Raw genomic sequence first — 16609 nt, 5'->3', positions numbered from 1 at the left:
CTTAGAAAAATGTGTGGTCCAGAATGCTTCTCAAGTTTCTCATATAGGGTGGACTTCTCTTAGGATCCCTACCCTATATATATATATATATATATATATATATATATATATGTTTTGAAGTCTTCTATTTTTGTGTTGATATTTAGAATGTAAACAAGTTGTCATGTGTTTGTGATAGATGACTAATAATTAAATATGGATTTGAAGTAAAGTTGTAGGATGTTACAAAATGCATCAAGGCAGGAGATATACACAATGCTCTAGGGAATACATCCAAGCGATGGTAAGGCCAATAATGCACCAAAAAACTTTCTAACACATTAACTAAAGTTTATGATAGCGCCATTATGATAAAAAACACTATATTGCTCTGAGCATCTGCAATGGGTGGTGCTTCAATCCACAAACGCCGACGTGAAAACCATATGGAGGAGAGAGCCCAGCGAGTTCGGTTTCCAAGGCAGAGACCTTGGCTACAGACCGCCTTTCCCTTTTTTGGGCCGAAAACAAAATAGCACAGAATAATGAATCTGAAATTGAAAATTTGTTTTAACTTTTAATTGATAATTAGGGTTAAGATCTGCCCGCGTTGCGGCGCCGGTACATCGTAAACATTGAATGGATTAGTCCAAATGTTATATGATGCATTAACCATATGAAAACACACATTTCGACGTATCCAGTTGAAGTCAGTGTAACCTGTATAAGCATTGTGATTGGATCAAACGTAAAGTAAATGGAATTCATATCGAACAGTCATAACGTATTATATGTGACCCAACTTATACAAAGAAAACGTAACGGGTATGAAGGAAAATATGCACATGTAATCGAAAGGGATTAATTAGAGCTTTCGAAAAAAGGGGAGAAAAAGAAACCATAATTTTACTCCACTCGGTTCGAAACAAACTTTACGAAACATACATAAAATAAACATGAAAACATATTATATTTGACCTGAATCATTTCCCAAAAAAGTTTACGTCGAAACGTAGAACAACTTGAATTTATACGAAAACGTACATAGAAATATGCACGTAAAAATGGTTTCCTTTTAAACGAAACCGTATTATATTTGACCTGACTCGTCTATAAAAAAGTTTACGTCAGAATGTAGAAGAAATCATATTTACACATACTCGTACATAAAATATGCACGTAAAAATAGTTTTTAAGTAAAGGAAGTATAGGGGTAAACTTAAACAAAAAATTAGTAAAAAATTTAATAGTTTAAAAATGTTCGTAAAACCGTGCCAAGTAGCACCAATGCCACAACCACATCGACTCTCAACATCGTAAAAATAAAATAGATAAAATGGTAAAAAATACACTAAACGAAAAGCAGACTAAAATCGTTGAACCACGCACACCCGTTACAGTGTCCTAATGCGAAGAAATTAACCAGAAACGTAAAACGTAGAAAATAATAACTTAGTCGATCTACGACCCACCCGTTGCGACGAACTTTTCAAAAGAGAAAAAATGGACGCGTTGCGACGGGTCTGTCAAATATGAAAAAATAGAGCAAAAACGTTGAACCTTACATGCACGCTACGACATGTTAACTCGCAAAATTTAGAACGAAACGTAAAACGAAAAACTTGCGAAAGATAAAAAGTATGGGGTACGAAAGTTGTAAATAATAAAGTGTTGTGTTAAATGATAAAAGATGGAAAACTTTAGGTTAAAAGTAAAAAAAAAATGAAAAGGGGTTAAAATGTAAAATATGAAATGTTTAGGTTAAATGTGAAAAATCTAGTTTTTTTTTTTTGAAACACTCCCTAAGCATAAGGTACAAGTCATGATACACATATAAGTTGCTTATTTATATATTAAATAATAATTACACATTTAGGCTTAATATTTTGAGCTACGACTTTTTATTTTTATTTTTATCTTTTTATATTAGTTACTATTCACAATAAAAATCAGAATCCATAAATTCAATAACTAACAATATAAAATAAACGGTTTTTCAGTTATCTAGCCCGTTTTTTTCGGTTTTCTAAACAAACAAAAGCAAACCAAACCGTAAAATTTGGTTTTCAAAAAATAAAAAAACCAAACTGTTGGTTCTTGTTTTGGATCGGTTATTTCATTTTGGATTTTTCTGTTATTTAGTTATAAATTGATTTCTTTGGTTTCATGCACACCCCAGAATTATTATTATTATTTTTAAACAACAAATGTTACTTTTAATTACTGTACATTAATTACTCTAGAATTCTCCTTTGCTCAGATTTGAACCTACGACGCCCTCTCTTTCTTTTTTGTACGATGAGTCGTAGCACGGGCTACGGCTCAACTTTTTATCGCTAGCGTAAAAAATCAGTTTTTATACCAATAATACCCTGAACAACTACGATGACACCCCTAAAAAAAGTCTGTAAGCCTAAATTGCAATTTATAAACTTAGTTCCTACTTCTTAGCCCAACCCAAATCAATAATCAGTTATAAGATTATTACAACTTATAAACCTTATGTTATTAAAGCCCAAATTAATTGAAGATGGTAAATAATAAGCCCAACTGCCCAAAGCCAGTTATATTGGCGTTTGCTAAGATGTACCGGATGATTTTACTACATATATATACATGACAGATATACATACATATATGAACTTCCAAAAGTTCACTTTTGTGTCATCTTTTCAAATCACAAGAACCTTCTTTTACGACACCTTTTTGATTCATGCATGTAATAATCTTTCAAGAATCTCATCAATCAAGAATCAATCAAAAATGAAAACACAACTAAATACCCACATACATACAACGTTCGGCCATACATACATATGTACACACATTCATTTTTATTCACTTTGAAAACCCATTTGTTATTAGTTTCAAGTTTGTGATTAATTCCAAGTTCAATAGAAACCTTCTAACATCACTATCATCACCAAGAATCAAGAACATGATTTTGAAAATAAGTTTATACCTTCAAGATTTTGGTGGGTTTTGACAAGATTTTTGATGTTTGGAGCTTGTTTCACCTTGAAAACACCTTTTATCTTCAAAACACCTTGAAACCTTCTTGGAATGAACTTGGTTCTTCAAGAACAAGATTGAAAATTCAAAAATGGGGGTTACAAGAGGGTGTTCGGCCGTGAATTAGAGAGAGAGAGAGAGAGAGAGAGAGAGAGAGAGGATTGAGTTAGATTTCATTTCTTGGTTTATGTAAGATTATAGAAAGATTTGGAAAAGCCTCATCAAGTTTCCAAGACCAACAAGTGTAGGAGAGAGAATGAATCTTTCTTCCCCTAGCCGCCACCTCTTCACATTACACATATATTCGTATATATATATATATATATATATGTATATATATGTAATCTTGACCAAAAACTGGTATTTTACTAGATACCGGGTATTTTATCTAGCGTTTTAATCCCGTTTTAGTGCGTTTCAAATTATTTTTATCATTCTATAAAAATAATCTAACTAAAATATTACTGAAATAATTACCAGTTGCTTTGACTTGCTGCATTGACAGTATTTTGTCAGATACGCGTAGTATCGCGCGGTACGCGCTTAAACTCGAAAAATATAGTTTCTTAGCGTTTTAATTTATTTCTCCTTCCGGACATGATTAAAATTACCATTTTAATCATAACAGATTATTTTAGGGTTTTAACATTGATCGGGTGGTCACCGACGTTCGTTTCGCATTTTGTTCGTTACGCGATAAGCGTTTATCTTATTGTTGCCAACATAATTTTTATCAAAGTTAAGATTTACCAACACATCAAATATCACATATAAACATCAATATCAGTAAAATACAGCCTTTTTATTTATTCATGACACGTGTTACATTTGTACGGTATAGCCTAAATAGCCGGGTGTCACACACCCCAATATGACACAAGTGGGAATTGAACTTGAGTCTCCATTGAAAAACCCAAGTCTCCATCATAACTACCCCAATTGAAGCACCATTTTCGTGGGTTGGGGCAGTATTTTGAAGTAAGTTTTACATCAATCGTTTCGTATCCTCGTTCTAATCAAAAGCCCTAAAACATCGGTTTGTAATTTGGAAAAAAAAAACTTCACTCCGTTAAGCTATTCTAATGGCGGACTATTTTACAAAAAAAAATGACTAGTTCGGATTATTATCGGCTAATAACTGATTTAGGGTTATTATCGGTCAAATTGAGAAAGTTGGGATTATTTATTTCCAATTTGCCATTAATTAAAAAAAAGTTACATAACACCCTAAACAATTTAAAAAACCTACTTATTAAATCCTAAAAAATTAAAAAAAAAGTAGTTACTAAATCCTAAAAAAAATTACAAAGTTCGGTAAATATTAAAGTGGGGAACCCACTTAAATTCCGAATTCCCATCGTGCCTCCACTCGATCTTCGTGATCTCCACTCAGTCGTCGTGGGTCATGTCGCCCGCAGAGACACGGTCAAAACAAACTTTAAACCAGTCCAACTTCGGTTTGAGTTCACGCCACTTGTGTTGGCATGCGAGTAAATTGTTACGCACGTTCCCAACGTGTTGTTATTGCTGAAATGCCCGTCCCCAATACACGGGTTGACCGCGTTGTAGAGTACGTTGTGCATCAACAATCAATGCCACAAGTGTGATTTCCTCCTCATCGGTCCAATGCACCATGTTCGGTTTTTTGGTGTTGGTTTGGTTGAAAATTTGTTATTTGGTGTGCGTTTGGTTTAAGAAGATTTGTTATTTGGTGTGGAAAAAATAAAGTTTGGGATGGGTATTTATAGGTAAAAAATTGTAATTTTTTTTTTAAATTTGATTTTTACTACAAAACTGCTATCCCCAACGGCTAGACCAAACAATCATCTATCACCAGCCAATCCAAGCTGATCACCTCACCTCTCCCCCTGCCCAACGCCAGGCTTCAAAGCCATGTCAGCGAGGCAATGGCGTTCCCAACACTGATCCGGTGTGATTTAGTCAACGTTATCTTATCTGGCATCCCCGCCCCAACCAACGCCCCACACCCACTAGGGTTAACTAAGTGTCCCTAAATTATTAAATATACCCTACGTTATCCTATTGATATTGGAAAAACGTGGCAAAGGTGCCACTTTTGACGGCACTTTGTCCCGCGGTGTTGGTTGAAATTCAACACAGACTCGGCAAACTACTCATTATGTTTAGACTTATCTTTAATGCGTTGAAAATCAGCACCGTTTCAACTACTCTTCCCCTGCCTGCTATATAAACCTTTTCACCCATTCAATCTTCACAAATCCTTTTCAAATTCTCTTCAAACACATAAACAATTGTAATCAAATAATCAATCATCAAACATGAATTCCATCTTCAGTTCCTTTGATGCTTTGTCCGCTGAATTCTTGGGACAATCTGTCAGTTACTTCAACAACAAGCAACCTGCTACAACCAATCTAGTTGAACAGAAGAAGGTGAAGCCTGAGGCCCACGGTAACGCCACCCGACCCTGTAGCACGGGCGGGTATCCCGCACGGTGGGCTCCGGAGTTTGATGGGCTTAACTGCTTTGAATCTTTGGTGTTCCATTGAGAGTTTATTATTAGTTCATCACATCCAGATGGACAAATTCTTGAGGATCAGAAACGTTTTGTTTAGAAAGATGATTTATTGATTGATTGGCATAGTTGTAAAAGAATTGGATCTATAATTTGTGTATAAAAATTTATTTATTCAGCTATATAACATCTGGTATTAATAGTTATGTTTGTCTATCCATTGTTAATACCTTAACAATTACACAGAGATAGATGATAAGGTGAGGATCCAAGAGTTAAGATGAGCCATGTATAGGGGCTGTTAATGAGCCGAGCTAGGGCAAACTCAAGCTCGGCTCGATTATAAACCAAACTGGCTCGGTTTGGTTCGAATTTGAAACCTAGTTGAAAATCTAAGCTCAAGCTCGGTTTGGTTTTAAACCAAGCTGGCTCCGCTTGGTTTGACTCGATTTTAAAAAGAAAAATTAATACATAACTTTTAAAATTCAGTTGTCAAAAATGTTATTCAATATTCAAAAGAACATATTTATAATAAGTTCAACCTAATGTATTACAAGCCAAAATCAAGTTTAACAACGCAAAATAAGTTTTATATTTCAACGAAATACAATATTAGTTCATTAGCATGGTAACCAACCTTCAAATATGTCATAGATATCAAAATAGAAGCCTAAATACATGTAAATTATAATAATTTTTTTTAAATATATTATAATGTATATAAAAATAAAATATATTATAAATAAAATAAGCCGAGCTGAGCCGAGCTACCAAGCAAGCCAATCCGGCTCGGTACGAGCCGAGCCGAGCTAGGCTCACTTTCAAACCGAGTCATATCGAGCGAGCTTTTTTCGAGCTAAATCCGAGCGAGCTCCGAACCACGAACTTTTTGGACAGCCCTAGCCATGTAACTTCTCAATGGACTCAAAATCATATTTGTATAGATACTAAAAGAGTCAAATTCATGCTTCCATTTAGGGGTATCAATTGTGTTGGGTCATTGGTTAAATTATATATAACCTGAACACGACCCATATTTTTATTCGTATAAAAAAACATCAACCATACTCTCACACACTTAAAATTGTGAAACCCAAACTAGACCCTCTTCCTAACCCATTTATCTAAGCGTGTGAAACGGATTGGCAGGTGATAACCAAGTTGTAAACGTGCTAATCAAGTTGGTGAGCTGTAAAAAACTATGTTAAACAAGTTAATAAATGGGTTAGAAGCCGACCTGTTAAACCAAACAGGTAGGTGGGTCAATCTATTTAACTGAATATGTTAAAACAAATCAACCGGAACACCACCCGTTAATTAAATAGGTCAACCCAAACATAACCCATTTTAAATAGGTAAGATATGTCAACCCAAAACCTGATTGTTTCTGTATCCTGTTCAAGACGTGACTTGGTTTGGGGCGTGGGAACCAAGCCAACGCCGCTTTAGCCACACCGGGTCATCTTGGGTAGCGGTGTTGCCCCTCTGGCGTGGCTATGAAGCCTGGCGTGGGGCGGGTTGGGGAGCTGATGTGGATGGCTGAGATTGGCTGAGTTCATGTGACTGTTGGGCTAGCCATTGGCCAACGGCTATCTTATAAAATAAAAAAAATTAAAAAAAAATTCTTTAACTTTTATTCTATATAAATCAACCAATTCTTACTAAATTTTACTATCCAAATATTCAAAAACCACCTCCCATCACAAAAAAAAAAAATATATATATATATATACAATGAATTTTTTAAGTTCAAGCGATTCGTCAGATAGTTATGATTCGTCATCCTCATCGAACGACGGGACGGAAATATTATTATCAACAGTGGCGGCGCTCCTGAAAGCTATTGTTGAAGATTCAGAAGAATGGACTTCCCAACCCCAAAACCAACCCAAACGGAGGAATATATCGTTCGTGAACGCGAAACCGCTAACGGTTTGCTGGTAAGCGATTATTTGTCACCCGAACCAACGTATGATGCAGGAATGTTTAGGCGTCGTTTTCGTATGAGTAAAAATTTATTTTTAAGAATACCAAAATCTAATCGAGACACGACAAATAAATGCAAATCTTCGAGCTTATTTGGTACAACATGTTTCAACACTTTCTAGATCTGACAACGTTGAAGATGAAGATGATTGATTTTCATTTTTTTGTGATATATATATATATAGAAAAAGTATATCGTACATTACGGCTTAACGTACTTCACGTAAGACAACGTGCGTGATTTGTTCTATAACATGCGTGATTAATGTTTTCAATATGCGTGATTATTGTGTTGCAACATGCGTGATTTTGGATTTTTGAGTTATAACTTGCGTGATTTTAAAATGAACGTGCGTAATTACCTGTCGTACGTGATGTACGTTAAGCCATAATGTACATTAACATTCCTCTCTCTCTCTCTATATATATATATATATATATATATATTGTTGTAGTTATTTAATATTAATTAAATAGGTGTTTTTAAAATTAATATATTAAATTCTATGATTAAAATAAAAAAAAAAACAAAAAAATAGCTGTCAAATATCAACCCACGCCAGCTAGCCCATGCCCCCTCCACACCCCACTTTTTTTGGGGTGGCCTGATAGAGCCCATCTCCGCCACATATCAACCCAAGCCCCACACTTAGCGGTCTTACTTTCAGTAATGAATGAATTGATAAGCAACTGTTTTTCGATCACAAGTTACCAAATTTATCAATTCCATTCATTAGCAAACATAAAAGAACAAGAAGAAAAAAATTCCTGTTATTTCAGCAGCATTAGAAGAATCATTCAAAATAAATACATGGATACTATCTTATCACCATGATCATAAGCTGCAACATGAATCTAATAAAAGATTGATTAAAACAAAATACAAATTATATCACAACCTCCTTCCCACTTTTGCAAATCTTCTTGCAACTCCAAGTATCACCGCTTTCGACAACAGCCCCCTATCAATTGTGCAAGCAAGCGCAATAGCGCCACCGACAACCAACAGCTTTGGAATGTTCTTCCCCGAAGGCTTCTTCTCATCATTCACCGTTTGTTCACAAGTTACGATTTCTTGTGAATCATTTGATGTGTTCTCTAGTTGTTTCAACCGATCCGTGCAGATTTTTGAGTTGACATGTGCCATGTAAGCACAATGAGATAGAGGCGCGCCTGATGCCATGTGTTTTTGGTATCTACGAAGACCACGGTCAATATTTTTCACAGCCCCCCACATTCCTTGACGAACGCCAAGTTTTGCGATTTCCCATGGGATTCCCATGTCCTCGTGATGAAATAGTAACACTTCACATGCACTCATTTGTCCATCTCCTTTTCTTGATTCAACTGTGATTATCAATCGAATCATTAGAAGACAGGTTACTAATCTGTAATCAATTGTCTCATACAATATGTTGTTTGAAATAGAAATAAGAGTAAATTACGATTTTGGCCCCTGTCGTTATATCACTTTTACCCTTTTAGCGCAAACAAGAATTTTTTAACATCTGAGCCCCCAACATCTTTTTTTCTAACCCTTTTGGCCCCTAACGTCTTTTTTTCTAACCCTTTTGGCCCCTACCATTTAATGGATGGGGTTAGTGTTAGGGGCCAAAAGGGTTAGAAAAAAGACGTTGGTGGCTCAGATGTTAAAAATTCTTTTTTGGGCTAAAAGGGTAAAAGTGATATAACACAGGGGTCAAAATCGTAATTTACTCTAGAAAAAAAAAATTAGAAAATAAACAGAAAGTTTGAGAGGAAAACTCGATTATTTTTGGAATCAACATAAAAAATGTTCATAACATCTGTTGAAATAAGAGTACAAGACTCAAGTTTTGGTAACAATGCAAAGTAAATAAGGCAATTTTATTGAAACCGAAATCTTTAATATGTGATGGACCAATTACCTGCACGAATGAACCAACTTGAATAGTACAAGTCGACACGTCTTGGTTTAGTCCGACGTGGTACAGATGGATACTGCACGCCCTGAAATAAGTATATAACCGAACTTTCAGTATATGGATCAAGATGTCACGATAATTGAAGTACCAACAGAAGTTCTTACATATGAACAATAAACAACATTTTCATCTCAAACAACAAATTTAGGAAAAATAACTAACTGTCCTAATCAAGAAACTAACTTTTGGAGAAAACGTTCCATCTAAACTTCTTCACGCCGAATTTAACGTTTGCGTTTATTGTAACATGAAAACAACAGTAATTTAAGTATCACAAGTTATACCTTTGTAACACAGTAGTATGCTTTTCCGGACTCCCAAATTCTACGACCGATTATGTACTCCCTATCACTACAAAAAAACGGGAACTGCAACACCAATTGTAGCATGTAAGTTTATAAGACATGTACAAATAACTTAAAGACACATATGAACTATCGTTCCATACCTTACGAACCCACTTAACCACCATTGTTCCATCGTTCGGGCACTCTTCTATGGTCTCGGCTTCTAACAACATGTCATCCCATTTCAACCGAAACTCGTCGTCCCAAAAGAAATCCCTCATCATTTCAGGCGACATATCTTCATATACCGTTCGCGATCGGTATTGTGGAGGTCCAGTCTTTAAAAACCATTTACAATAACAGAATCAGTCACATCAGAATTACACATTTAAACTATTACATTTTTTAAATTGAAATTATGTAAAAAAAAAAAAAAAAAAAAAAAAAAAAAAAACAACAACCTACTACCTCAGGGTCTCTCCTCCAAGCTTGATAGCTCATATTTGAAGTTGATTTATCCATCATCCCAATCCAAGCAGGACCTCCATCTGTCTCATTAACAAGTTTAGATATATGCTTCAAATCTTCTTCTCCCACAAAATTCTTCATCTCACCATCCAATTTCGACGACGAACTGCACACATATAACATCAAATTCAGCCACGAATTCCACATCAAACATTCTCTGCATGCATATATCAGCTCTACGCCCGTAAAGTAAACAAACCGAACAAACACCAACTATTAAATGTTAAGAAAATGAATGTGTTTCGTGTTCGTTTGTTAAGATTCTAAACTACCTGGTATCAGAAAACAAGATTGTAGACGGCTCAGATGACGCAACTTTCGGGAACCCAAAACCAGAAACCGAAACAAAACTACTCTTTGTAGGAATTGCTAAATTCTTAATAGCAGAACGAGCCCATTTGGGCCGCCACAACCACCCAACCAAAACCCCAAAAACAACCGCAACCCAAATGGGCACAATCATCCCAATAACATCCGGCAACACCTTACAAATAGCCACAATTACATCCATCACAAAAACCCCCCAAATAAAATTTTAATAGAATTAGAGTAGTTTTGTATATGTAAAACCCAAGTACTGGGGTGTAGAAACCGGTCAATAAAGAATATAAATAGACAAAAATGAATCGATAAGCGGATGAGAAATGAGGATAAGATTATAAGGATCGTAAGCGGCAGATGTCTGATAACTGGTTTGTGTAGGGCCCGTGTCGGTTAAATATGATTCGTGGGTTATCGGACAATATTATCCGACCAGCACCGCCACTGAGGATGAATCTTCGACACACAGATGTTGTTTAAGGAAAAGATGTTTCAGGAATCTTGATGTGGAGTCTAATCTACAAAAGGATGGATGAAGTATTGAAGATGGGTTTGTTTGACTAGCGTTATTTATTGGTGGAGATTTGGGTGTGATTGCACCGCGTAGTTGTTAAATTAACATTTTCCACGTTCTATATTCAACTTACGAGTACTGTTTTGTGTTTTGACTACAAAAAGTATTACAAGTCATATTCAAGCTTTTTTTTTTAGTGGTTGTTATTTTACTTTTGAACATATGCATTCATCACAAGTGCCACATCAAGAAAAGAAAAGTAGAGTAAATTACGAAAATCGTGATTTACGTATACAGTAGAATGTAAAGTGTGTAATTTATTTTGGCTTATTGGATTTTATCACTCGCAACTATCGGTCTTTGGCCGATGACACCCGCAACTAACACTTTGACACCCGGCACCCCCAACTTGACTTTTTGTTTGCACTGGCACCACTCAGTTAAATATTCTCTAACTTGGTTAGTCATTTGTCCGATGTGGCACCATTTGGCTGATTTGTACATGCTGATCTGGATGATGAGGTGTTATGTCTCATTTATATACCCTACCTTCAGTGGCGGACCCAGGATTTTATCTCAATGGGGTCCATTTTCGGGTCGGTCCTCGTTCGGGTCGAGTTAAAGTGAGGTTTGAACTAGATTTTTTTTAAAAAAATAAGAAAAATGGGCTTATCAAGGATTGAACCCATGACCTCTTGGTGGAAAAGAGGGAGATTTACCACTACACCAGCTTTCTTTTTATTTCTATGGTGTCCACCTAATTGTATTTATGGGGTCCATATACAATTTAATATACCGAATCTACTATTTTTTTTAAAAGATTGGGGTCCGGGGACCCCGATGGCACTAATGTGGGTCCGCCACTGCCTACCTTACATAATAATCTCAGTCGTCACCTTCACTCGTCATCGCGATCATCACATCATGACAATGGAGCCCTAATCTGCCGAATGTAAGGTAAGAGTTACTTGAGTTCTTGAAATTAGTCATTTTTTTGAGATGTCTTCAACAATAGATGTTATGCTATGGACTGGCGGTAACATTGAGGTAGGATTTGGTCAAGCACAGTATGTTGGAGGTGATTCAAAGCTTGTTAGAGTAGATGTAGACCACATTTCTTACTTTGAACTTCTAGATTATGCAATGGATTCCGGTTTTTACAGTTCTAGAAAATTGCATATGTATGGGTTAGATGCTGATGATGGGGGACTTCATCACTTTGAGAGTGATAAAGATGTGTTGCACTTGGCCGGTAAGGTTATGACATGGAATGAACCATTTATGGAAGTCCTGATCCAACCAGGTCCAATACTGGCAGATGAAGCCCACTCCTGTTCCAGGCCCACTAACCCACCTCCCCGGCCCAATGAGCAAAAAGCCCAATCCACAAAGCCTTCTAGGTCAACTGATAGGGTTTCAGTGGATATTGGCAATGAATATGGTGATGACAGTGATTATAAAGAATCAGCTGGATCAGGAGAATCGGATGATGACAATGATATTGATGACCTAGTTCCAAGCAGTGATCATGATGATGAGGAGGTTCTGGAAGAGGTAAATGGTGCTGAGTCAGATAGAGAGGACTTGGAATGGAGACAGTCACAAGATGCAGTTAGAAAGGCTACTCATATTGATTGTGAAGCCAAAAAAAAAGTTGTTTGACGAATGCTTAAAGGAGAAAGAAACAGAGGGAAAGTTGCATGAAACTAATGATGCAGTGGGTGCACATATAGAGAGGTACAGCAGCTACGAGGAATCAGATGGTGACATTCTTACACCCAGTGAAAGTGAGGACGATGATATCAGGGGTAAGAAGTATAAGGAAGCTGCTCCATCTGTAACTGAACACACTAACTGGAAGAAATTCATTTGGAAGGTAGGAACAAGGTTTGCATCAAGGGATGCCTTTAAAGAGGCAGTGAGAAGGTATTCAGTGACTAATGGTAGGAATTTGTACCTTGCTAAGAGTGAGACGGACAACTGTGGTCGTATAGTTGTCAAGTGTATAGAAGGGTGTCCATTTTTCTTATTGTGCTCACTGCATAAGGGTAAGGAGTGTTATATGGTTAAAAGAGTGAAGAATAAACATTCCTGCCAAAGGAACATGATAAAGAATAGACAATTAACAGCAGGGTTTATAGCTAATGAGTTCCTACTATTGTTTAGATCCAAGCTCAATTGGTCTGCTAAGGAGATTGTATTGGCTGTAAAACAGAAGTATAAGGTCATAATTACTAAGTGGTTGGCTTATAAGGCTAAATCTTGTGCTCATAAGAAGTTGCATGGATCAATGAGGGATCATTATAGTAAAATTGGTGCATACATGGATATTTTGAAGAAAACAAATCCAACATCAACGTTTGTTCTTGTAACTGCACCACCAGGTTTTATCAATCTAGATCCAACAGCCACATGTGAAACATTCTTTAGATTATTTGTATGTTTTGATGGTGTCAAAAAAGGATTTTTAGCCGGATGCAGGAAGGTGTTATGTTTAGATGGCTGTTTTCTGAAGACATTCCTGGGGGGAATGTTATTAACTGCTGTTGGAAGGGATGCTAATGATCAGATGTATCCTTTGGCATGGGCAGTGGTTGAAGGGGAGAACAATGATAGTTGGGAATGGTTCATGGAAGAGCTCAGGAAGTGTTCGGGAATAAATGATGGTGGGGAAGCATGGACATTCATATCAGATCAGCAGAAGGTACCACTTTTCTATGATGCTTACTAGAAATACCTTTGTTATATTCTGCATAGTATTAACACTTACGATCATGCAGGGTCTATTGAATGCTGTTGCACTAATATGGCCAAGGGCAGAGCATAGAAACTGTGCAAGGCACATCTATGCTAACTGGCACAAGACATTCAAGGATGAGGAGTTGAAGGAACTGTATTGGAAAGCTACAAGGGCTTATTGTGAACCTGAGTACATTCAAGCACTTGATGAGATGAGATCAATTAACCCTGATGTAGTAGAAGCATTATTGAAACAGGATAAAACTTGTTTCAACAGATGCTACTTGAAAACTCACACTAAATGTGATGTAATAGTGAACAACATGGCAGAAACATTCAATGGTTACATCATCAATGCAAGGTCAAAGCATATTATTCACATGTTAGAGGATATCAGAATTCAGATCATGAGTAGGTTAGTGACAAAAAAAAAAAAAACAGAAATGGCTGCCAAAGATGTTGTCATCTGCCCTAATATACAGGAAAAACTAGAGTTTTCCAAAGGTGCAGCTTATAGGTGTGAAGTGTACCCCTCATCTTATCAAGTTTTCCAAGTAAGAGACTTTGATGATGTATCTGTTGACTTGGATAACAGAACCTGCACATGTAGAAAGTGGGAACTTAGGGGATATCCATGTAAGCATGTGTGTGCTGTGGCTGGGTTTTTACATAAGAATGCAGAAGATTATGTGGACCAGTGTTACCACAAAGATACATACATGAAGATTTATGACTTCGCAATCCCTCCATTGCCTAGTGAAAAGTATTGGCCAAAAGTTGATTATCCAATGGATCCACCTCCAATAAAAGTTGCTCCTGGTAGGCCTAAGAAGAATAGAAAGAGAGACCCTCATGAGGATCCTAAAAAGCCAGGAAAACTAACTAAGCATGGGGTTATAATGACATGTGGTATTTGCGGAGCAAGAGGTCATAACAAGAGAAAATGTGATGAAAAAGGGAAGATGAATACAGGTGGGCATTTAGTGTTTTATTTCATTTGTTGTAGATCTCTAATTATGCTAACTAATGTGATTTTATTGCTCACAGCTGAACCTGGATCAAAGAGACAGAAGGGGTACATAAGGAAGAGAAAGTCAACACAGCAGTCAACACAGTAGTCAACTCAACAGTCAACTCAACAACAGTCAACTCAGCAGACAAGTCAACTCAACAGCCAACCCACCAGTCAAAGAGGGGGCAAACTGTCAGCTAAAAGAGGAAGACCAAGAGGGAAGGGGAACAGAGAAGGATGTGCTTAGTTGGTGAATGTTTGACTTATGTTTGGACAATTTAGTGTTTTATAATGCCTCTTTTGGACAAGAATCATGTAGGCTTTATATTAAGTAATGGATCTATGTAATGTAATGACTTAATGTGGTATGTAATGTTTTGGTTAGTTAATATTAATGATGCAGGGGTAATTTGGTCATTTTACAGGTGTTGTATATATATGCAGTGGGTTATATGAGCTTTAAAGCTTGCAGGGGTAATTTGGTCATTTTACAGGTGTTGTATATATATGCAGTGGGTTATATGAGCTTTAAAGCTTGCAGGGGTAATTTGGTCGTTTTACAGGTGTTGTATATATATGCAGTGGGTTATATGAGCTTTAAAGCTTGCAGGGATAATTTGGTCATTTTACAAGTGTGGTATATATATGCAGTGGGTTATATGAGCTTTAAAGGTTGCAGGGGTAATTTGGTCATTTGATAGTTGTGGTATATATATGTCAGGTCTGTGTATATGACAGGTGTTTATGAAATGGGTCAAAACAACTGTGGTCATTTGATCAGTTTGGAGCTGTGGGGATTTGATCAGTTTGGAGCTGTTTGTTTAAGAAATGGGTCAAAACAGATATTGGTCATTCACTTATGTTTGTTCATGTATGTTTGGTCAAAACAGACAACAGTTTGCTGCACATATATGTTTGGTGATTACCAAATGACTAATATGGGTCAAAACAGATATTGGTCATTTATGTTTGGCTGCACTTTCGTTTGGTTATCACAAAAACATGATAAATGGGTCAAAACAGATATTAGTCACTTATGTTTGGCTGCACTTTGGTTTGGTTATCACAAAAACATGACAAATGGGTCAAAATTGACAACTGTTTGTTGCACTTATGTTTGGTGATTACCTAATCACTAATATGGGTCAAAACAGATGTTTGCTCACTTATGGTTGGCTGCACTTTGGGTCAAAACTGTTGGTCATTCACTTATGTTTGGCTGCACGTTGGTTTGGTAATTACCAAATCATGACAAATGGGTTAAAACAGACTAAAGAACTGTCATGACAAATGGGTCAAAACAGACTAAACAACTGTCATTAATAACTTCAATATTGTACAACCTAATTAAATCACTTGTTCAAAATGTACATCCATAATGCAATGACAAAACACATAGTAAACAGAAATGGTTGCTTCCACATGGACTTTTTGCTAAGAATTTGTCTTTTCAGCATCGTGTTCTCTTCGAGTAGCAACTTGTTCTGCAATTCCAAGTTCTCATTTTTCAATTCTTGATAACTGACTGGACTTGAAGTACAGTTTGAATGTGCTTCGAAAAATTTGTCGAAATCTTGTTTCCACATAAAGAACTTGCAATCGGATAACTACAAAACAATATACCAACCTCAGTTTCAACAAGAATTTAAGTTCAATCCATAAGTAAACAACTTACAGGCCATTGAGGGCAACCATAAAATTGATCACCATGTCGAACACTTTTAGGACCAGGATGCGAAGAACATCAATAACTTCATGATGACAATACAA

The 16609-nt window shown here is 36.4% G+C and overlaps 1 protein-coding gene across 1 annotated transcript; it reads right to left on the bottom strand.

The window, feature by feature from the left end:
• Positions 1-8222: 8222 nt before the first annotated feature.
• Positions 8223-11141, bottom strand: LOC110899531. Its single transcript, XM_022146417.2, has 6 exons — positions 10526-11141; positions 10194-10359; positions 9887-10063; positions 9723-9806; positions 9382-9463; positions 8223-8821 (listed from the first exon to the last, which is right to left on the bottom strand). The coding sequence occupies exons 1-6, from the start codon at positions 10762-10764 to the stop codon at positions 8367-8369; spliced, it is 1203 nt and encodes a 400-aa protein (XP_022002109.1). The 5' UTR covers positions 10765-11141; the 3' UTR covers positions 8223-8366.
• Positions 11142-16609: the final 5468 nt, after the last annotated feature.

The sequence above is a fragment of the Helianthus annuus genome, chromosome 13 (genome assembly GCF_002127325.2).
Source record: "Helianthus annuus cultivar XRQ/B chromosome 13, HanXRQr2.0-SUNRISE, whole genome shotgun sequence".
Lineage (NCBI taxonomy): Eukaryota > Viridiplantae > Streptophyta > Magnoliopsida > Asterales > Asteraceae > Helianthus > Helianthus annuus.
This window is presented reverse-complemented; position numbering and strand designations above follow the sequence as displayed.

Bases quoted from the DNA above. Each gene is read 5' to 3' on its own strand.
- LOC110899531 (XM_022146417.2), bottom strand. From the start codon at position 10,764: ATGGATGTAATTGTGGCTATTTGTAAGGTGTTGCCGGATGTTATTGGG. The intron at 9,807-9,886 runs GTATGGAACGAT...TTGGTGTTGCAG, and splicing joins TGGTTAAGTGGGTTCGTAAG to TTCCCGTTTTTTTGTAGTGA. The intron at 9,464-9,722 runs GTATAACTTGTG...TACTTATTTCAG, and splicing joins CATACTACTGTGTTACAAAG to GGCGTGCAGTATCCATCTGT.